At 39.4% G+C, this 23,141-nt stretch overlaps 1 protein-coding gene across 13 annotated transcripts in view; it reads right to left on the bottom strand.

Moving 5' to 3' along the window:
* Nucleotides 1-23,141, bottom strand: part of cadm1a (cell adhesion molecule 1a) — a 328,120-nt gene that overhangs the window by 57,962 nt on the left and 247,017 nt on the right. For all 13 annotated transcript variants that reach the window (XM_083564895.1, XM_083564900.1, XM_083564899.1 and 10 more), the window contains 3 exons: nt 19,279-19,425; nt 7,011-7,163; nt 3,907-4,044 (listed from right to left, as the gene is read on the bottom strand). In XM_083564895.1, the coding sequence (XP_083421021.1) occupies nt 3,907-4,044; nt 7,011-7,163; nt 19,279-19,425 (438 nt within the window). The remainder of the gene's footprint in view (nt 1-3,906; nt 4,045-7,010; nt 7,164-19,278; nt 19,426-23,141) is intronic.

Here is a 23,141-nt window from a genome sequence, read left to right on the forward strand (position 1 = left end):
AGTGTGCTGAAACACATCTCAGATGGAAGGACGGCCCAAAGAAATCTCAGAAACATAAAAACATAAGCAAGCAAACATGCAAAAAACCCTACGGTTTCATGTAATGCTACTTATTTCTTATGATGAACTGAAATCAGGATCATTCGCGAAACAAAATGGTTATGTGCTTAATTGAAAATAAAGTGGAACCGCGAGACTTGAACCGTGATAAATCGAGGGACGACTGTATTACTTTGTTTTGTTTTTTTTGCTTGTTTATAGATTTATTATCCTTATATTTGTCTTTTGAACGTTTTGTGTTTGGTTTTTATTTGCAGTTGCCGCTTATTTATTGGTTGTAGTGTCCTCTGATGTCAAAAAAAGGCGGAGTTAAATACATACGTCACCAGATTTAGCCAATAAAAATAAAGAATACAGTGACGTGTATCTTTAACTCAGACCCTTTTTTTTGACGTCTTAGGACATTTTAATCAATAAACAAGCAGAGAAACTACGCATAGGCTACGCTAAAATATTCAGTATAAATGTGATATTTCTACCAATTTAAACAAAAATCATCTCGCTATTTTCTTGCGAATGTTTCCTGTGTGTGTTTAAAGAGTGTTGGAGGATGATTTATGTTTAAACAATAATAATAAAAAAGCATTTTTAGGTTGGCGTTTCGTTTTTAGACACGATAAACGGGGAATGACTGTATCAAGTTAGTGTTTCAAAAACAAGAAATGATTTGTTGTCAAAGATTACAACACAAATATAAACAAACAAGCAAAGAAACAAACTAATAACAAAGAAGGAACGCAAACACATAATTAAAACAATAAATAACACAACAAAGAAGCGACAAGAAGTGAAAGAAACCACATTATTGCATTCACACAGAGCGCGAAAGACAATCAATCCATCAAATCTAGGAGTAAACAAATACATGTTGAAAAATGTTTACAGCCAAGAAAGACAAACAGAAAGAAATAAAGCATGCTAAGGTCAATTTTTCTTTGAGTCTGACAGCTGGCGCACAAAGACAAGCCTCATTGCACAACTGCACCTGCAAACCATCGCTAACACGCGCGCTAGTAATCCATATCCATACACTTTTAATGAGAGACCTTTCACACCGTATTAACAAATGACTGCAGACACTGGTGTGAAAGCCTCCAGTAATACAGACAGCTCCGCTCGTTTCTGGGCTTGAGCCGACTACCTGTAGCCTTCTTCCAACCTGAGGGATAATCAGAGGGAGAAACATTCCCAGCCTGTGATTACGCTCTGTGCTTCATGCCTGCTTTAATAGAACCCGTGTTTTCCTCATTCTAATGTCAAACTTCCACAATGCCCCAATCACACCTGCTAGAGATATAATCACAGGTCAATCACTGTCATTCACAACTTCCTTCATCTCAATATCAGCTAGACCGCTTTTTTTTTTCCTCCCCCGAAACAACTCTGATTAGCTCTGATAACACGATGCTACAGTAAGGCTGAGCATCAAAGAAAGCACGCTACTGACTGATTTCAGCACTTAGCCTGCTCAGATCCTAGCCTCGCCTTCATCCCTCTGTCAGTCCTGATGCTCCGTTGTAGTTTTGCCTCATTAGCGAGAAAGAGACGAGGATTTAGGGGTGAACATGTGGCACCTAGGAACCTTTTTTTTTTTTTTAATGCCATACACCTTTCTAAAAATACATTCCTTATCCATTTAGTGCATTTAGCTTGGCAGGTTAACTGAAATGGTAGGTTATATTTCTGGGTGTAGACAGCAGGCTAATGACTGTGTAGCCACCCGCTGGCCATCACCCATCCTGTCTCTGTCTCTCATCTGGCAGCAGGAGATTAATAACTCTGAATTTTTATTATTATAATTTTTTTTTTTTTTTGAAAATTCATTGTCCCTTATCTTTCATTTAGCTCATCTTGCTAGCAGCAGGTATACTGTTGCGTGTGCCAGGTGCAAATGAGAATTATTAAAAACAGCACAAAACACGACGGAGAGAAATGTGTGTGTGTGTGTGTGTGTGTGTGTGTGTGTGTGTGTGTGAGTGTGAGTGTGAGTGTGTGTGTGTCAGTCCAGAGCTTTGCATGGCGGGGCAGCTGAGTTTACATTCTAGGGCTGGATGGGTGTAACCTTTAAATGATATTTAAAAAAGCCTGATTATCCTGAAGGTAATTAGGCTGAATGATGAGAACATTTAATTAAAAATAAATCCGCAAGGCGCCGAGGCCAAAAGCAATTTCCAGACAGTGAGTGCCGTGTGCTGGGTTGCTCGTGTTGCTTCCTCACTCCATTATTTTTCTTGCTCATTTCCCATCTCGCTGCTCATTCTTGTCTCTAAAAGAGCACAGAACACTCACACACATCTGTAATAACATGGACATCCCTGACACTGATCTCTCTGATCATCGTGCATGTTAGAGAGAAATCAAGCAAATGGGGTCTAGGGCCTAATTAACTATAATTACATTCTATGCATATATATTACATAGTGCACTAATAATGTGTTAAAATACAAACGTATGTATACAATGCTATTTTAAATAAACATACTGTTAAGCACTAGGGGGAGCTAAAAATTGATTTTCAAGGTTCATTTGGTAAATTCTCTAATGATTATGGTACAATATCCATAGAAAATATAGAGTAAGGAAAGTAAGGAAATATGTAAAAAAAAAAAAAAAAAAGATAATAATTTTAATTATATTAATTTGATAATTTTGATAATTGCTAGTTTTGTTATGTCATTACTCTCATAGATGTTTGAATTTGTTCTGCTTCACATTAGTTGTAATTTTGAGTCTGAAATAAAGCTAGAACTGGGTAAAGCCAGGTCTGAGGTAAACACAGAACAGCTACAATGACAGGTCTAAGGTCAATTAAGTTTAAGTTGAGTTAGAGTCAAAACTGATAAAAAGTCAGAACTGATAAAAAGTCAGGACTGAGTTAAAGTCAGAAGTGATAAAAAGTCATAATGGAGGTAAAGTCAGGACTGAGGTAAAGTCAGAAGTGATAAAAAGTCAGAACGGAGGTAAAGTCAGGACTGAGGTAAAGTCAGAAGTGATAGAAAATCAGGACTGAGGTAAAGTCAGAACTGGGGGTAAAGTCAGCACTGAGTTAAAGTCAGGACTGAGTTAAATTCAGATTTGATAGAAAGTCAGAACTGGGGTAAAGTCAGGACTGAGTTAAAGTCAGAACTGATAGAAAGCCAGTACTAAGGTAAAGTCAGGACTGAGGTAAAGTCAGGACTGAGTTAAAGTCAAAACTGATAGAAAGTCAGAACTGATAGAAATTAAGCACTGAGGTAAAGTTAGGACTGAGGTAAAGTCAGAACTGATAGAAAGTCAGCACTGAGGTAAAGTCGGGACTGAGGTAAAGTCGGGACTGAGGTAAAGTCATGACAGAGGTAAAGTCAGGACTGAGTTAAAGTCAGAACTGACAGAAAGTCAGCACTGAGGTAAAGTCGGGACTGAGGTAAAGTCAGAACTGATAGAAAGTCAGAACTGATAGAAAGTCAGCACTGAGGTAAAGTCAGGACTTTGGTAAAGTCAGGACTGAGGTACACTGAACTGCGTAGTTCTGTGACCTTCTGCTTTCCCGTGCACTACAACAGTCAATGTGTTTTGTCTAGATAGCCGTTTGTCTCAGGTGTGCTGTCTTTCATTCAGTCTCACTGGTGCTATTGAACAAAGCTGCACTAGTTTAAAATGAGAAGGTGTTAAAGTAATTGCAGGTCACATCTCTGCACAGGTGGGGAAAAAGTGTTAAAGCAGCACCTATATCCAAAGAGCAAAAAACTGCTAAGGCTGTCAGGTGGAATAAACATGACATGACTCAATTTTGTTCTAAAGTGTTATAAAAGTGTATAAAGAAAGGCACTGATGTGTGTGCATAAGAACAGTATATGTGTCACCCACCTTGTAGCTCTTTGTCTCCCTTCATCCATCTGATGGTAGAGGCTGGTTTGCTGCCCATAGCTGTGCATGACATCTCCGTCTCATTGCCCTCGCTTACAATTTCTTCACGCGACTCGATTATTGGGTTGCCTGGTGGGACTGAAAGGAACAAATGCAGTCAGTCATCGATGACAACCATGTCAAATACTGAAATGCTTGTTATATTTAAAACCTTAAGACTGCCTTCTAGTAATTTCTGTGATGCATGTAGTATAAATATTACACACTGTTTATGTAAGAATTGTTTGACCCCACCTATGATGAGCTAGCTAGCTTATATAAATTATATTAACATAATATAAACAATGCCTTAGTTAACTATGTATACACCACACACCACTGTAAAATGGATCAGTATGTAGTATATACAATTTTTTTTAGCTACCTAAGTACTCTTTAAAATACTAGCTGAATTATTAATTTCACTATTAATTTTGCTATTGTAAACAAGTGGCTCAAATAATGTAGCGGCTTAGCTTGTCTTCTAGATTATTAATAACTGTAAATTTATATAATAATTTATATAATTTATATAATTTATATAAAATAATGAATGATTATTATTTTAATTATTGTTTGTAATAAAAAGTTAGTGATTATAAAATTAAACATTGTTGATGACTAGGTTGTATGCCTTTTGAAATCCGGTGAGTGAGGTTGCAAGCTGAGCATTTCAACTGTGAAAAATGTTAATAAATAAAAATGTACACAGTGTGAAAAACCAATGTGTCCATATTAATAAGTGAAAACTAGAAATTTGTGATCTTTGTCCTAATGCAGACTTGTCTCATAAATGTAAATAAACTCCTTAATACAAAGAATCTCACTACAGAAATGGTTATATACTAGAGGTGTAACGGTGCACGTATAAGTAGGGCTTTCAATTCGGTACACATGTGACAAATGCAATCTTTTTTACGTGCGAAACGTAGTTAAAATCCCTCAGGAATGTATTGTGTGGTGGATCAAGTTTGTTTTGTCTCTGCCCCACACTTTGAGTGCATTTTATTAACTTATTATTAAACTTGAAAACATACACGACAATGCCAGCGGTATATAAAATAAATCAGAGTTAGCACAGTTCCACTATGGCTACTCACTCCGTACCAGAAATACAATTTGTTTTGCACATACATAAAAAACGCTAATAAATCCATAACGTTAGGGTTAACAACTAACCAGGAAGTGGCTAGCGGCAAACGCTAGCCCTATGGATTCTTTAGCGCTTTATGTCCAGCTTCAAAAATTTCTCTTTAAAGAAGAAAATTCTGACAATTCCACATATCAAATAAGTGAAATACAGAAGTAATAAAGACATTTGTTAAAGTATGCTGAAATAAGTAGAACCGTTAAAATAGGTCATATCTTTAGAAAATGTCATATTAAATGTAAACACACACACACACACACACACACACACACACACACACACACACACACACACACACACACACACACACACACACACACACACACACACACTCTGTATTACCCAAATGGGGTCTAACAAATGTAAACTTTTACATTTTTTGTATTTAATTTGTGCCATTTTAATTGATTACTCAACTTAATCAATATAATACAAAAATGCATTGCATTCATTTTTTTCATAATTATAAATATTAATTTATTATTTACACAAGCACTTATTTTATTAAAAATTGTTTTACAAATGTAAACTGTTCAAATGTTGATGATCACAAATGTTAATATTAAATTGCGTTCGTAAAACACGACAAGCAATTTTATGTTTCGCGTTTCTTCCCCCCAACTGTACTGAAATTGTACCGAACCGTGACTTAAAAACCGAGGTATGTGCCGAACCGTGAATTTTGTGTACTGTTTTACTCTTATTATATACACTATATGGACAAAAGTATTGTGAAACATGACTTTTCAAGCCATATGTGGTTCTTAACCAAAATGTTGGCACACAATTGTATAGGATGTCTTTGGATGTGGTAACATAAAAAAATCCCTTTATTTGAACTAGAGAACCAAACCTGTTCCAGGATGGCAATGCAAAGGCTTGGTTGGAGCGGAAGATCTTGAGTGGCCTGCTATAGATCTCTGATCTCAACCTTATTGATCACCCTTGGTAAGAATTTGAACGTTGACTGCTCCCCAGACCTCCTCAATCTACATCAGTATCTCACTTTACCAATACCCTTGTAGCTAAATGACCACAAATCTCTAAAAGCACACTTCAAAACCTTCTTTAGCATCTTTCCAGAAAAGTGTTTATTATAACAGCAAATCAGGACTAACTGTAGAATAATATGTTCATAAAAGCACATACGAATCTTATGGTCATGTGTCCACAAACTTTTGTCCATATACTTTTTTTGTTGAATTTACTTGAACATCTCTATTTTTAAAACACCACCAAAAATCAGTTAATTGTTAGTCTTGACCTCCACCATACACATTTATATGTAAATTGTTTAAGAAATGATTAGAATTGGGGCAACAGTAGACACATTTTCCTTTAGTCAATAAAGTAAGATTTTGCCCTTCAGTTTTTGATCCCTGATAAAGAATGACCTTAACCCATTAACTACCAACTATTAAAAAACGTGCAAATGACTAATTAGACATTTAATACTGCTTGATCATTTATCCAATCTACGAAATTTCCAAAAATGTAGCCTAAGATGCAGGGCAGATGTGCATACGATTTTTTTTTGCCTGCTGAAAAAGAAGTGGTTGTTTAGATTATAAAGAGCTTTCCAGAAACCTTTTACATAGCCATAATACGCATAACTGTTAGTATGAAAAGTACTTTGTACTGTAACTACGGCTGCAAATCCTCAAAGGTCTCCTGATATTGATAGCAACTATGTGTTGAACGTCCGCAGTTATGCCAGCTCATAAACACTGCTCAGTTAAACCATGATGAAGCTTTACGGCATGTAATGCTGCTTCATTACTGCCGTGCCCTGAACCCCAGGCTGTTAAAATGAAACAGACAAGGACATGTTCAGGGACAGAGGTGTGTTGTTGCCTGGTTGTTTCCACCAGCGGGATGGATGGCAGAGGTTTGTGTACGTGTGTTTGGCTCGTACTCAGCACAGTGATGTCGGCGTAGGCCTCCTGCGGTGGGTCCGTGTAGAGCTGACACACGTATCTGCCCTCGTCCGAGAGAGACACGTTGGACAGGGCCACGCGCAGCTCATTGTCTGAGAAGTTGACCAGCTGAAAGCGAGAGTCCTTTAAGGCTGAGGAGAAAGAGAAGGGGAGAGAGAGGGTTTTGGGTGAACAAACATAAACATAGCATCTTAAATAAGTGGATGTCTCTGTGTGTGTGCATATATTTAGTTAAACCTTCAGACCAAATGACCAAATGTCTCCACAATGTCCGGATAGTCCTCCAAACCACCTAAACCTGACAACACTGATTGTGCTTTCACTGCTTTGGTGTGAAAAGCTACAAGATGTTTTCATTTTGGTTACCGAAATTGATCTTTGTGTAAGCTTCAGTGTTTGTGTTAGCGGGCATAGCATTCGCTTGTCCAAATATCACTGTGGGCAGAATGATATCTGCCACTTGGCAGGTCCTCACAATGAAAATGGCTTTGTTACATAAATGAAAAAGCAACAACAACAACAACAACAACAACGAGGTGCAGCACTGATTACATTTTTAAAGAAAGTTAATGGAAAGACTTCACAAGAATCATGTATTGTGTGTGGGTGTGTGTGTGTGTGTGTGTGTGTGTGTGTGTGTGTGTGTGTGTGTGTGTGTGTGTGTGTGTGTGTGTGAAAAAAATTGGTTTAGTTTGAGCAACAATACAGTCCTATAATGGAACCAGAAACATGATATACTGTATTGGAATATGTTGTGCGGGTGTGTTGCTGGTGCTAGTGGTTTGAAAGCCATACATAATTATTATAGCTGAGTGCAATGTGGCTAAGTAATGCTGAAAAACAAAATCTCCAAGCAGCTACACACTTAAAACCAGTGACTAAAAGCAATAAAAGCAATAAGGCCCTATGGTTTTTAAACACTTTGCACCCACGGGACTCTTTCTAAGAACAAACAAAAAAGGAAAACCCTCAGTAGACCCCTGTATGATCTTAGCACAGATTAATTATGCATATTAGGCAAATGTGTACTACCGGATTTATTTACCGGAGTCACGACAGCTTTTCGCTTCTGAACTTTCCGCCCACAGTTGCACCGCATTAAAATGTAAATGTGAACACTGTGAAACCTTCTGCATCACATAAAAAAGGTTTTTTTTTTTTTTCAGGTAGATTTAGGTTAAAGTTATTTACGCTTCGGTTTTTTTTCCCCATCAGCATGTCGTATTTAAGCCATTCAATTAAAGTGACCAATTATTCTTAATACTGAAATAATTAAATAACAACTATAACAACATTGAGAATCACGGAGATAACAATAATAAAAAATGATAATTTTTTTGCTAAGTGTCAGTAAACCCACATTCAACAAACACATTCTATCTATCTATCTATCTATCTATCTATCTATCTATCTATCTATCTATCTATCTATCTATCTATCTATCTATCTATCTATCTATCTATCTATCTATCTATCTATCTATCTATCTATCTATCTATCTATCTATCTATCTATCTATCTATCTACATCTTCCCAGAAAAGTGGAATGGATGTCAGCCTTCATCAGTACACACAAATCTTACAGTCAGGTGTCCACAATCTTGCCCATATAATTTAGTGACATACCTGTCCAATAGTCAGATGTGCCCAAACATGTCCATAAAGCGTATCACACACTACTACTAAGTTTATGCAATTCAATTTATTTTATGTGGGTGTAAAAACTTGTTAAACTAAAGGGGCAATAATTTAGTTTAGTAATAACAATGCTAATATTAACAGCATTGAGTGCACAAAGGTCACAGGCTTGTCGATGGTGGCTACATTCAGTTAGAGAGCACTGACCAAAGCATTACAATGACAATAACTTACATAACTCGCTCTCTTCCGCTTGAGAAATTTTGGATCGCATGACCACCGGACATGTCACAATACTTTAGATGCTGTGTTATTAAAAACTCTAGTCCCTGTAATCTATAGAAAAATTTTAGGACTTTTCACAGAAGAGGGATAATCTAATCTTCTGACCCAGCAGCAGCAGCAGCACCATGTGGCTACTGGTGTCCACATGCCACTGATTATCAAATGCACTAGACACTTCCTTGCTCAGTCAATTAAGCAGCGGCAACCTTGTTTTTCCCTCAAGGAGATAGTTCCAGCCAGAGATGCATGCTGATCCCAACTTTGTGGTCTTCGAATCGAGTTCAGGGCCTCTCTCCTAATTATGCAGTGTTGTGGGGAAAAAAAAAAGTTTTTCAGATTCCTCTCCCCCAAGAATAATGAGGAGTCCATTAGGCTTGCTTTCACACTGAACATGATAGGAAAAAAAGAACAGGCCAAAATGAGCGAGAGAGAGAGAGAAAGAGAGAGAGAGAGAGAGAGAGAGAGAGAGAGAGAGAGAGAGAGAGAGAGAAAAAGAGAGAGAGAAAGAGAGAGAGAGGGAAAGAGAGAGAGAGAAAAAGATAAATAGATAAAAGCAGGCCCCCCATTGCCGGATAAATTCCTGCGGAACATTTATGACAAAGAGAGATGTTCTCGCCAAGCACTGGCTAAGTTCAAAGCGGCTTTAGAAAAAAAGGAGCGTAAATGAATAATAAATAAATAAATAAACAAACAAACACATAACTAAATAAATATCTGGAGAAAATAAATAAAGAAATAATCAGTCATCATTAGAGCTTTCTGAGCCTATGGGTTCCTGTGAGCGAGCGCTGATAGAGCGACGCGTTGATTGTCCCGAGCTCCAGCTGGTTAACCATGCTCTTTAAATTTTATAGCCTGAGAAAAGAGTAAAAAAAAATTAAATAATCCAAAGAACTACTAGAGCTATTCGAGCAGAAAAAAAAAGGAAGAAGACTTTATCATTGCTTTAGTGTCACTGCACTATTTTGCCATTCTGTCTTCCAAGCATGACCCCCCACACGCACATTCCCTGCAGTTGTTCATCCATCCAGAGCACGTGGAGCTAGATTAACCAGCCTCTTTTGTCTGTATTTCTTTCTCTTCCCATAGCTGTCATTCTTTCTTTTCTCCCATGGCCCACAGCCTTAACATGTGGAGCCGGCGCTGGAGGAGAAAACGTCTTTCTCACCTTTGATCGTGTCTTCGGGTTGGGTGTGACCTTCAAACGAATTCACAAATAAATAAAACATCCCGAGCGTGTAGCTTTGTGTGCAGCTCTCAGGTGAATGAGAATGTCAGCGTGTAAAGGCGTAAGAAAGCCGAGGCCTTTTTTTTTGTGCCGCACACTATCCGCCTTCGCGCTCCTTTTTCCTCCACCCCATGTGGCGCGTCTTTTATGTGCTATTAGAATAATGTGGGACTAATTAGAGTGGCCGGCTTGAAAGCTGGAATCTGGCTGTCAGAGGGAGGGCAGGGAGGCGCTAATGATTTAATTTAATTTATTGATTGGGAACGTGCGGGGGGATTAAAGCAAACTGATAAGGGGCAAGCGGCCAATGCAGTTTGTAATCTATTGTGACGGAGCATCAGGTGGAGAGACAGCAATAATTAGAGCATTATGGAAACATGAATAACTGCAGTGTCAGCTCTAATGGGGACGAGATACAAAGCTCTTGGAGAGCAGAGAGGTCTGTGTCAGGACCACTGTGCACCTGGCCTATGGGGGTTTAGGAGCAGAGGATGAGGGTGAAGATAGACCTCATAAGAATGATAATAATTAGCAATAATTCTGTAGTAACAACAGTGATAATGGTAACTGCACTGTCTTAGTGCTTTTGCCTCACCTTTTTCAAATTTGAAAGTTCTAATTTCGCCACCTATTTGTGTGCACAAAGTCTGCATGGTCCCTGCCATGCTTCAGGGCTTTCCCCTGGGTACTCTGGTTTTCTTTTTCCCAGTCTATGGATGGATGGATTGGATGGGTGGATGGATGGATGGATGGATGGATGGATGGATGGATGGATGGATGGATGGATGGATTGATGGATGGATATTAATAACAAGAACAAGATAAAAGAAATGAAGATCATGAGAACTTTTGGATGTGTGACAAATGTTAAAAGAATAGGCATTAATCCCATAGCAATGTTGAATTCTTGATTGGACAGGTGTTGAGTGATTTTCTCTAACAACAGCTCAGAGAGCGGTGCCCGGCTGTAATCCAAACACTAATGCACTTGTTCCAATCTGTTATCATTTCTATGGTAACATCTAATTCTCAGGGACTGGTACAGCTGAATGCTCAGATAATGTAATAATAAAAAGATTAAACTGTAGTTTTATAACTCTAGAAAACATGTTGCTCTGGTGAGGTTTTCTTTGTTGGAGATGTTTAACATTTCTGGAAGAAGATTTCAATCAGTGTCAGTGTTTTGATGAAAAGCGCAAGCTGTCTTTAGGATGAAGAGCATACTGTTATCTTAGTAAGATGACAAGCTGCATTTTTAACTTATAGCTAAGAGAGAATGAGAGAAAGAAAGAGAAAGAAAGAGCGAGAGAAAGCAGAAAAGAGAGGCTGTTGAAGGAACAACTTCATATACACTATATAAGTTAATGTTTGTAGACACCTGACCATAAGGTTTGTATGTCCTTTTTAAAAATTCCATTCCACTCCACATTTAGTCCACATGCGCTATTACAATAACCTCCATTCTTCTGGGAAGATGTTCCACTAGATTTGGCCACAAGGGGCAGTAGTAAACTCAGGTACTGTTGTAAGGTAATGGGGTGCCATTAGAATTCCAAATTGGTTCCCCTAGTTGAAGTAAAAGGGGAAAAAAGTCATGTTACTGTATCCAAAGATATCTGATACAGTTGTGTCCATCCAGCTTTGTGGTAACAGATTGGGGAGGGATCACATATGGCTAAAAAAGTCAGGTGTCCCAATACATTTTGATTAACATTAAACGTAATTCTAAAGAGAAATTGTGACGTCATTCTTTTTTTATGTAATTGATTACAAATTATACACATAGTTAATTGTTGTGGTAAAGGAAGAATAAAACACTGTTATAAGTATGAAATAATTTCTGATTATTGATTATTTTCCTATGACAGCATTCCATGTTCTTCTTTATCATTTATAACCAACAGCATCCTGGTACTTTATTCTAGGTTATTAAGAGATTTTTGGATTTGTAATTTTTTTTCTTTTTACTAACAGTTAACTAGCCGGATAAGTAATCCTGCATGGATTACTTTTTATAATGAATCGAATAACATGTTCAAAGGCGAAATGATTATTATGGCATGCTTTTCCAACAACGCTAAACTGATTGCTATTCTGGCTTGTTGGCAACATTAGCCTTGGACTTGCAGCGCAAAGTTACTAACAAGCAAACTTTAGACACCAAAAGGGGAATTTCTTTGAATGAAAAAAAAAAACAACAACACAGAAGTAAAAACCTAAAACAAAATACCAAAGTGATCTAAACTGCAACAATGAGGATAGTTTTTCATGTTGTAGTTCTCAATCCATGGCACATAGCTCTGCTTGCGTGATGTTTCAGAATGCCACTGGGGGCGGTCCCCTGGTGATAGGAGGATGGAGGTGCACGTCGGTGCCGTCCAGCTCCCTGCGGGTGTGCCGGAGCATGAAGCCCAGCATGGCACTGTGTGTCCCACTGAGAGCACTACGCCTCAACCCGGGTCCTCCAGCATTCCTTATTTTTCTCTTTACATTTGCAGGGTTTGTTTTTGTTCTTTATTCCGCAAACGCTTCGAGTCTTATTCCGACAACAATCTTGGGGAATTGGAACAGACAGCCTGACCTATGCTGGCAGGCCACAGAAGTGGATCTCTGCTGAGGTTTTGATTATGATTAAGCTGAAGAGACCGAGGTAGCAGCTCAGGATGGCACAGTGCAGCACCCCGCCAAACAAACAAGAGCGTCTGGGTAAAAGACACGGCAAAATCAAGGACAAACAGCCGGTGTGAAAAGGCCTCAGAGCTGCCGGGCCTTCCCAGCATGGTGGATTTCAACCTGAGACATTCAAGCATGATGCTGTTTTTCTCTTTGCATGTTAAAAGGAGTTGTTTTTTTTTTTAACAAAGACAGACCTGACCCCTCTCTAACTTCTCATTCTCCATGAAAGATCCTAGATCCATAATTGGCACTGCAAGACAGCTAGAGGGAGGAAACGGAGAACGGGAGCTGAAGAAAAACGATGAGAAATTCAGCTGTGATCCAAGAACTCTCCTTAGACACTGGGGGAGGGGGGGGGGGGTATAAGTATGTGGAGTACAGTTCTCAAGAGACGTAAAAAATCCAAAATGGTTAGCTACTCCCGCTGAGCTATCGCCGCATACCACTAAAGATTTTCACATTCCGTTTTTTTTTTTTCCCCTGCCCCACCCACTGCCTGGTAATGATTCACTAAAATATTAAATAGCGAGACTGTGCAAAAGACACATCAGAGTCAATTACACCAACAGTACAGGCTTTTATTTAACCAAATCGTGACAATTTAAAGGAAAATGCAGCAGAAAGTGTGCTGGGAGTCGTGTTTAGCCATCATGTTTCACTAGAACATTCTAGAAGTTTCTACAAACATTTAGAGTTTTAGAGGTTCAGAAAGCGTGAAAGCCATAGCTGGAAATTTTACATCACCTTCATCCTCATTAAACCATTCACATCCCTCTAGTGATGGGTCATTCATGAAAGATTCTGCACTTTTAAATAAATACTTTATATGAATTTACTTTATATGACTTTATATTAATCGTGTGCAAGCCGGGCATCCTGAAAAAAAAGAATAGACTCTGTACAGGAAAATAAAATAAATGACGAACCAAAAGAGTCTGAAAATGAACTAATCATTTCTGTTTCCTGTACTGAGCTATTGTGGTTTTCATGTTACAAACAAAGGATGTTGGCTTTGCACAGCCAACGGCAAATGAATGAATCACTCAGTTGAGTGGTGGATTAATCATTTCTGTTTCTTGTAATTAAAACCTTTTTCCTTCTTTGGAATATGATAAAAAAAAAGATGTGTGTAAGCAGACTTATTGGGGGAATTTGGCTATTGATAATGAAGCATTTTATTTTTACTCTGCTCAAATGAACGGAATAAATACAGATTCGTTAATTTTCGTTCATTTAACAAACCAAGTCAGTAAAATTATCTGGTCTTCCCATCACTTGAGCCGGATGAGGGCCTCAAATTAGTCGCCCTAAAAGAGATCACTCCTATCAAGACAGAAATGTTTTATCAGAGGATAAAGCAAAACAGCCAGCAACACCTTTTAGTGGAATTTATGAAGACTTCATTTTTTCCAGAAATTATGTAATCTCCATTGTTGAAAATTTAAATTTTAGTTGTGACTATACCATGCTACCATGCTAGTAGAACAGTGTTAATAAAATACCACAAAAAACATTTATTTTGTGTAAAACACAGTGATCAAATTTAGAGAACAGCAGTGATTGTAGCACATAGAAAGAACACAATCAAAATTTCTGAAGGCTATAGCAGTCAAAAATTATTAGGAAGCGTACAGGCCCTTGAATGACAACAAATTTGCGGTCACAACGACATCACTAGTCTTCTCCTGCTATAGCTCAAAGGGTCATCCCTTTAGCCTTCATCTGGGCAACCTGTTGCCCAGAGGGTCCTCCAGTGGCGGACAGTAACAAAGTAAATGTAATTTGTTATTGTGTTGAAGTAGCTTTTCTGCATACTTATTTTAAGTATGTACAGATGAAGTATTTACATTTGGAGAGACTTTTACTTTTACATCACTACATTTCAAAGTCAAATATCTTACTTGTTCCTTAAACTACATTTTGCCAAATCAGTCGTTCTTTATTTATGATCGGATAAAAACTTAACTGGTCAAACACCCAGCAAGCCGCCAATCCCGAACTTGTTTTGGTTGACACTTGATGATATCTACTGTACTTACCACTAACATACAGTTCAACGTCAGTTCAACAGCAAGCACAATATTTTGAGAGTATATTTGATGGAAGAAACTCCTGACGCTAACTCACGAATGCCACAAAACCAATGACCTTATTTGTGTGATTTAGAAGTAGCAAAAGTAGTTGAAAATAATTAATTAATCTCATTCTTTTAATAGATTGGTGTGTTAAAAGTAACATTGATAGTTAAGATTAAGGGTCTAAAAATAAGACAATTATAGCCATAATAAATTACAGTCATTTTGATACTTTAGTACATTTGAAGGCAAATACTTTTGTACTTTTACTCAAGTGAAAGTTTAAAGGGAGTACTTTTACTTTAACTGGAGTTATATTTTACCTGCTGTATCTCTACTTTACCTCAGGTGCATGGTTTTCATACTTCTTCCACCACTGAAACTGGCTCACCATCTTAAAAGGTCAGCGAAAACTGGATTAAGACCAGATTAAGACCAATAACTAGGGAATATCTGAAGGTGTTCTTTCATTTTGATCAGTGTTCTTTTTCAACTAGCTCAATTAAGTTCTTTATAATGTGCTTCAGAATAACTCTGCTTCCAGAACTGATCTTTAACTCCTGTAGGATCATTTTTAATAGGACTAAACAGTGACCTTGAAATGTAGAAAAGTGTTTCTTTTTTCTCTAATTTTAATCTGGATTTTTGCAGTCACTTTTTTTTAATTGAACTTCGAAAAAAAAAGAATGCCCCCCCAAAACCATCACATGAACCCTTACTTTATTCCTATTTTCAGTTAGACAGGAATGTGGAAATTGTAGGCAAAGATTTCTCAATCCTGCAAGGAACCGGGAAAATAAAAAGTTTCTCTAAGTTGAATTGATAAAGCGAGCCAGGAAGAATTATTAATAATAAAGCAATCTCAGGAGTTACATACCATAGTTTCTTTTCTGTTTTTTATACTATATGTTTTTGCTGGAGAATCTCATATCCATCCAAATCATTGATTAGCTTGATTTTTTCCAATTTAAACATTGCTGGTGAAACTTTTCACAACTCTTTTTCCTTTTCCTTTCCGATATACTAATATAATGTTATTATTTTTCAATGCAAGGCTAAAAAAACAAAAAAAACAATGAGGAAAAAAAATCATGTTCAGAATAGTTTTTCTTCTGTGCATTCCTCTGATTGTCCGCCATTAACCTTCCTTAAAAATGCCCGAAGTCGTTTTCTAAACAAAGCAACTCCAAACAACCTCAATTTGAAATTCGACCAAAATAGTGGCCTTTCCGAGCTAATGCTTTCTGGTTAATTTGCTGCGTTCAATTTGATTGCATTTATTCTCCTATCATTTAGTTTCATAACATTCGCTAGCCTAAAGACACAAACACATACACATACACATTTTTGTGTTATCAGAAAGCAAAAGGAGTGTACGCTGATGAAACAGCTTGAGAAAAAAAAAAAGGAAAAAATATGTTCTTTTATTTATTTTTTTTGCAATCCATCTAGCTGAGGCGAGGCCTGCAACTGAAATGATGCTGGCTGTAAACACAATGGGGAAGAAAGGAATTCCCTGAGAGAGCGCGAGATGAGAGCAACTTCCTTTGTGAGGAAATAGCTGATGGCTGCCGAGGTAATCTCTTTCACCCGCTTCTCTCTCAATCTCCCTCATTCCTTCTCTCTGTCTCTCTCCCTTTTTCTCTCACTGTTTCTCACTACTTTCTCTCTCACTGTCCCCTGTATGTTGTGGTCACTGACCTGCTTCTCTCTATTTCCTTTACCTCTGTTTTGCTCATTGTCTCACAATCTTTCTCTCTAACCACACTGTCTCTCATCCTTTCACTCTCACCACCCTCTCTCACACTGTCTCTCAAACTTTCTCTCTCACCACCCTCTCTCACACTGTCTCACATCCTTTCACTCTCACCACCCTCTCTTACACTGTCTTTCATCCTTTCTCTCTCACCACCCTCTCTTACACTGTCTCTCATCCTTTCACTCTCACCACCCTCTCTCACACTGTCTCTCAAACTTTCTCTCTCACCACCCTCTCTCACACTGTCTCACATCCTTTCACTCTCACCACCCTCTCTCACACTGTCTCTCAAACTTTCTCTCTCACCACCCTCTCTCACACTGTCTCACATCCTTTCACTCTCACCACCCTCTCTTACACTGTCTTTCATCCTTTCTCTCTCACCACCCTCTCTCACACTGTCTCTCATCCTTTCACTCTCACCACCCCCTCTTACACTGTCTTTCATCCTTTCTCTCTCACCACCCTCTCTCAGACTGTCTCTCATCCTTTCTCACTCATTGTCTCTCCCCCTTTTTTCTCACTGTCTCTTACCCTTTCTCTCTCTGTATCACAACCTTTCTCTCTCCCCTCTCCCCCACTGTCTCTTACACCACTCTCTCTCTCACTGTCTCACAATTGTTTTCTCTCTCTCTAGCTCTCTCTCTCTCTCTCGCTCTCTCTCTCTCTCTCTCTCACACACACACACACACACACACACACACACACACACACTGTCTCTCACACTTTCTTCCTCACCGTCTCTTAACCTTTATCAATCACTTTCTCTTACCCTATCTCTCTTATCCCTCTTTCCCATACTCTCTCAACCTTTCTCTCACTGTCTCTCAAACTTTGTTTATCGTTGTCTCTTAACCATTTCTCTCACCCCTTCTCTCTCTTTCCTTCATCTCTATGTTGTTCACTGTCTCTTACCCTTTTTCCTCATCCCCTTCTCTTTCAGTCTATCAACCTTTTTTTTCTCACCCCATTCTCTCATCCTTTCTTTCTTACTCCCTTTGCTCTCACGCTTTTCAGTCTCAATGTCACTTACCTTTTCTCTCCCACCCCCTTTCTCTCTCATCCCGTCTATCTTACTCCCCTCCCTTCCTGCCACTCACCCTTCTCCCTTCTTAATGTATCTGCTTTTCTATGAAGAGCAGTCATGTCTCACACTGTCTTTATTTCTCCTTTAGTTCTCTCCAACTCTTTCCTGCCTATTCTCTCACTCACTGTTTCTCATTCCCTCTCTTCCAATTCCTTTTCTAACAAACTCTCACCACACCTCATACTCTCATCCCCTCACTCTTTCTCTCTCTCATTCTTGACCCCTGCTTTCTCACACTCCTTTCCAATGTTTTTCCACTCTCCCTTGACCCCTTCCCTCTCGCGTTCCCATTTCTCTCTATTCTTCTCCCTCACTTCCTTGTCATTCTTTCACCCACTTTCCTCTCACAATCCCTTGCCCTCTCCCTCGACCCTCGTCTCTCCCTCTCCTCTTCTCTTCGACCCCTTCTCTCCTTTTCTGCCCCCCTCCTTTCTTACTCCCCCTGCTCTCGTTTTTCTTCCTTCTGCTTTTCTTCCGCATCTAATTTGTATTGTTTTCTCAGGTTTAATCCTCCAGGCCTTGGGGAGACATGCCGTTCCTCCTAAATGGCAGCAATCAATTTTGATTACCGGTCACGGCGATTTGGAGAGGAGCCCATCAAACTTTTATTAAGGCGTCGAGCAATAATGACGGCCTTCTTGGTGCGGCGCGGCATGGATTCTGAGCTCCTCTAATGATTCGAGGACCGGAGACGAACTGACAGACGAACAGACGTGCGATCCACATGAAGAATTTACCGAGCGAGGGTGTGATTATTAGCCTCTCCTTCTTCTCTTCACTCACAGATCGAGCTGGAACGTGGGTACAATGACTCAGTCTGGCACCACCTCCACGAACGGAGGAATGGTTACAGAGAGAGAGACACGCATTTAAAAAAGAAATAACCAGATCTCGTCAAACAAAAAAAAAAGATGCAAGAAAAAGGAAAAGCGGGGCTGCACTTACGAAACTGTAGACTGGAAGCATTCATCCATGTGAGGATGAGGAGAGAGAAGTCAGTATTATCATCCAAAGAAAAAAAAGTAAGAAAGAAAAAAAAAAAAACGAAAAACACTGCAGAGCGAATGCCTGATTGAGCCTGACTGAACTTGAATGGATTTCGTGCTACTTTAATATGCCTCTTATTTCGAATCTTTGAAAGAAAGCTTCGGCAAGGCTCGTGTGGGGTAATTTTGCCTCTGAGGAGAAGGAGATGGCGCGGCAGCTTCGACTCTGATGAAACATGTGCAGCTGTGCTGAGTGCTGGAGAGTTCTGAGCCAGATCATGGCAGATCAAGGCAGGCCACTGAGAACAATGTGCCCTTGGCACACAGCTGTGACGCTCTATCAGCTGCCCTCAAAAAAACATACTGAATTAGTCTGATGCTCTCAGAAGCCTTCTCGTGGAAATGGAGCCCATCTCTTAGAGAGACATGGAAGACTAGGAAGTGTGTGTGCGCGTGTGTGTGTGCGTTCATATGTGTGTTTTGGTCTGATTGAGAGAGTGTCCCTACTTACGTCTGACATCTCTGAAGTAGATGGTCTGTCTGTTGGGGTTCAGGAGCTGGATGACAGAGTCGTCGTTATTTTTGACTCGACAGCTGATAGTGGCCGTTTCCCCCTCCACCACCGAAATGTTGTCTGTCACCAGGTTCTGGCTTTGGACTGCAGATGAAGAAATAAAGAAATAACATGAACAAGAGTGAAAGTGAATGAGAGGGAGAGAAAAATCAAAAGTGAGAAAGACAGCGTTTGCGTTAGAGCTGTTTCCTTCACACCGAGATAAAAACCCAAGAGCGGCCAAAACCCTACAATCTAACACTTACAGCAGTGCATGATGAGGAGTGAGTGACAAAATGCACCTGGGGCGAGTGTGAATACTCAACAGAGTGTGAAAGTGGGTTTTTGTTTCCCTCGCCTCCCTGTGTGGTGTTTTATAAAGCCAGCCTGTGTCCGCGATGCACACGCTTGCGCCAAATAACGGCTCACGAGCTCATCTCGAGGGGATGCTGGCCAGTCGGGGCCCTTGGGCTCGATTTTATCTGCGGACATACAGAGCGTGTCCTTGAACCTCGGTGCCTTTCAAAGGCAAAGTTCATCCGAAAATACAAACTTGAATAAGAAAATTGTATATTGTACTTGAGCTACATTTGCTTTCTGTCTTATTCCAGCACGCCCCACATATTTATTCCTTCATTCATTTATTATTCTCTTTATACACTATATGGGAAAAATATAGGTACACCAGACTTTTCCAGCCATATGTGGTTAGAAGTTAGAAGCACACAATTGTATAAAATGTCTTTGGATGCAGTAGCATTCAATTTTCTCTTCATTTTAACAAGGAGACCCAAACCTGTTCCAGCATTACAATATCCCTGTGCTCCATGAAGTTATGCTTTACAAGGGGCTGGAAGATCTTGACTGGCCTGCTATAGAGCTCTGATCTCAACCCTAGTGAACATCTTTGATGTTTACAGTAAATGGGATGCTGGCTTCACCCCAGGCATCATCACCTCACCTACATCAGTACCTGAACGAGCACAAATTCTTACAGCTACACTTTAAATTCCCTAAAGAGTGGAGGTTATTCTTTGAGGTCGGCTAATGAATTGGTTTTGCCGATTGAACAGCAAAAATCGTTGGAACTTTTGGCTATCAGTAAAAATCCATAGAGATATCCTCTAGAGATATCCTCACGTGAGACTACATGCTGCATGGAGAGAGCTGTAAGAAGAAGAAAAAGAAGAGAAGAATTGATATACTAATGTTTACTTTGTTTGACGTTTTCATGATTTAGTACTGTTTTTATTTGTTTATTTTTTAATAAATTAAGTACTATTTTACATGGAGTGTTATGTTTGTTTTATTTTTATCCAGTTTCCATTTTCAAAACCATCGGTTGATTCATTGGTTAGTGGCAAATAAGATTCACCCAGCTATCAAAATCGGTAATTGGTCGCCCTCTAGGTATTATAACAGCAAGTGAAAACTAAATGTAGAATAGGATGTTCAAAAAGCACATACAAATCTTATCTCAAGTCACGTGTCCACAAAGCTTTGTCCATATCATGTATATTGTGTATAAATGGTGTCTTTTAAAGTCATTTGCGTGAGACTTGCAGCTTGAAAGAAATGTTCAATCGGAACTAAATTCATTAATAAACGAACGAATGAAAGTCTCAGCCTGAGGCCAATCTCGGATGTCGTCATCACATTCCAGCAAAGTGAGACATCCCTCAGATTAAATCACCAAATATATGCAGACACACTAAAGGCTTATATTGCGTCACTTTCTACCTCCTTCCCTCCCCCCAAAAGACTAATGAGAACACATGAACAAGCAAGAGAGAGAGCTAAATAATTATGCAACCTAAAAAAGGGAAAAAAGGGGAGGGGGGAACAAAAAGGTGGTCTGATTTGCATGCTTCCGATGGCAGACTCCTCTAAAGAGCCCTGTCAGTTTAAGTAGACAAGAAGAAGGCAATCGGATCCTCTGATGGCTCCTGATAAGGAGAGACAGTTTAACAAAACTGATTTCAATCAGGCTGCCAGGAGTGGAAAGTGAAAACAGAGCAAACAAATGAACCTCGAGGGAAAAAGAGAGAGAGAGAATAAGAGGAAGAGAGCGAGAGAGAAGGAGAACACGAGAGATCCTCAAGACTTGTCAGAAGAGAAACAGGGCTATGAGGAAAGATGTGGTACATTGGAAATGCAAATGCGGCCCGTGTTTATCGGCGAGGTTACAGATGAAGGTTAACACGCAGCGGGCCACTGCGGTTGTCATGGTGACAGTGTTAAACGGAGGCCACTTTGTGACGGTTCGCTTCTGAGTGTCGAGTGACAGATGATGTAGCGTACAGTAAACAATCTGAACGTCACAGGGCTGGAGTACAGTATATCATGGGCCTTCTGAGATCTACTATTGATGTACGCTGTGCTCTGTCCCAGTTATTGTCCATCTGACCTCAAGTTTACTATAAATACTGTGCAGTTAGAGAGCATAAAGGCAGGAGGAAAATGAGTAAGTGGAATGTAGGAGGAGAGAAAGGACAAGATATATAGGAGAGAAGAGGAGACAAGAGAAGGACAGGAGAGATAAAAAGAAGAACGTGTGGAAGATGAAAAGGAAATAATTAGGAAAAGAAAAAAGGAGAAAATGAAGGAAGAAAGGAAGGAAAGGGTGGAAGAAGGGATAGACTCATGAATAAAGGAAGGAAAAGAAAGGCAAGCACAAAGGAGTGAAGAAACAAAGGGAGAAGTAATTGGAGGGAGAAAAGAATAAAGTAACAGAGAGTGAGAGAGAAAGAGAAAGAGCGGGAAAGTGATGAGAGAAGCTAGATTAAAATATTGAGGGGAGGAAGGAAGGAAGGAAGGAAGGAAGGAAGGAAGGAAGGAAGGAAGGAAGGAAGGAAGGAAGGAAGGAAGGAAGGAAGGAAGGGGGTGAAAGAAGGGAAAGTACCGATGAAGAAGAATGGAGGGAAAAGGAAGGAAGGCACAAAGGACTGAAAAAAGAAAGGGAGAAGTTATCAAAGAGAACTAGAGGAGTGAGGAAAGAATGAGGAAAGAGAGAGACTAAGGAAGTAATGAGAGAATCAAGATGAAAATATTTAAGTAAGGATGGGAGTAAGGAAGGAAGGGGTGAAAGAAGGGAAGGAGTGATGAAATAAGAAGGGAATAGGACGGACTCTGCAAAGGAGTGAAAGAATAAAGGGAGAACTGATCAAAGAGAAAAGAACAAAGAAATAGGTGTGAGGAAAGAATGAAAAGAGAGAGAGAGCGAGAGAGAGAGAGAGAGAGAGAGAGAGAGAGAGAGAGAGAGAGAAACTAAGGGTGTAATGAGACCAGCAAGATGGAAATACTGAACTAAGAAATTGAAGAAGGAAGGAAGGAATAAAACCAGGGAGGAATAAACAGATAGAGGAAATAAGAAAGGAAAAAGGGTTGAAGGGGTTGCTCATGTTTGAAGCTTACAGTAAATACCATCAGTGTGTAAAAGTGCAGACAAAAACATCAGAAAACAGTTCTTTGTTGACTAATAAAGTACATTTAGAGAGCAGGTAGAACGGTTGTTTTATTAGAACTGTTATTATACTAAAGAAACACTGATTATGTAAGGAGTGAAACTCTTGGATGTGTGCTGTTAAAAGGGAAAACCTCCAACGGCGGGGCGGTTCCATTTATAACTGCAGAGTCTGTAGCGAGATGTCACTTGGCTCTGCTGAAAACTTGATAAACACATGCAAACACTCTGAACACTTCATATGCCTTCCAAAACTGTGTGGCAGAACTTCAGAGGGTGATCCAGGTTAACTATGCATCCCCTGCACAGCACGAGCTACACCTGCTCATCAGGAAAACATCAGGTTTCACTGGGAGAG

The sequence above is a fragment of the Silurus aristotelis genome (assembly GCF_946808225.1).
Source record: "Silurus aristotelis genome assembly, chromosome: 16".
Classification (NCBI taxonomy): Eukaryota; Metazoa; Chordata; class Actinopteri; order Siluriformes; family Siluridae; genus Silurus; species Silurus aristotelis.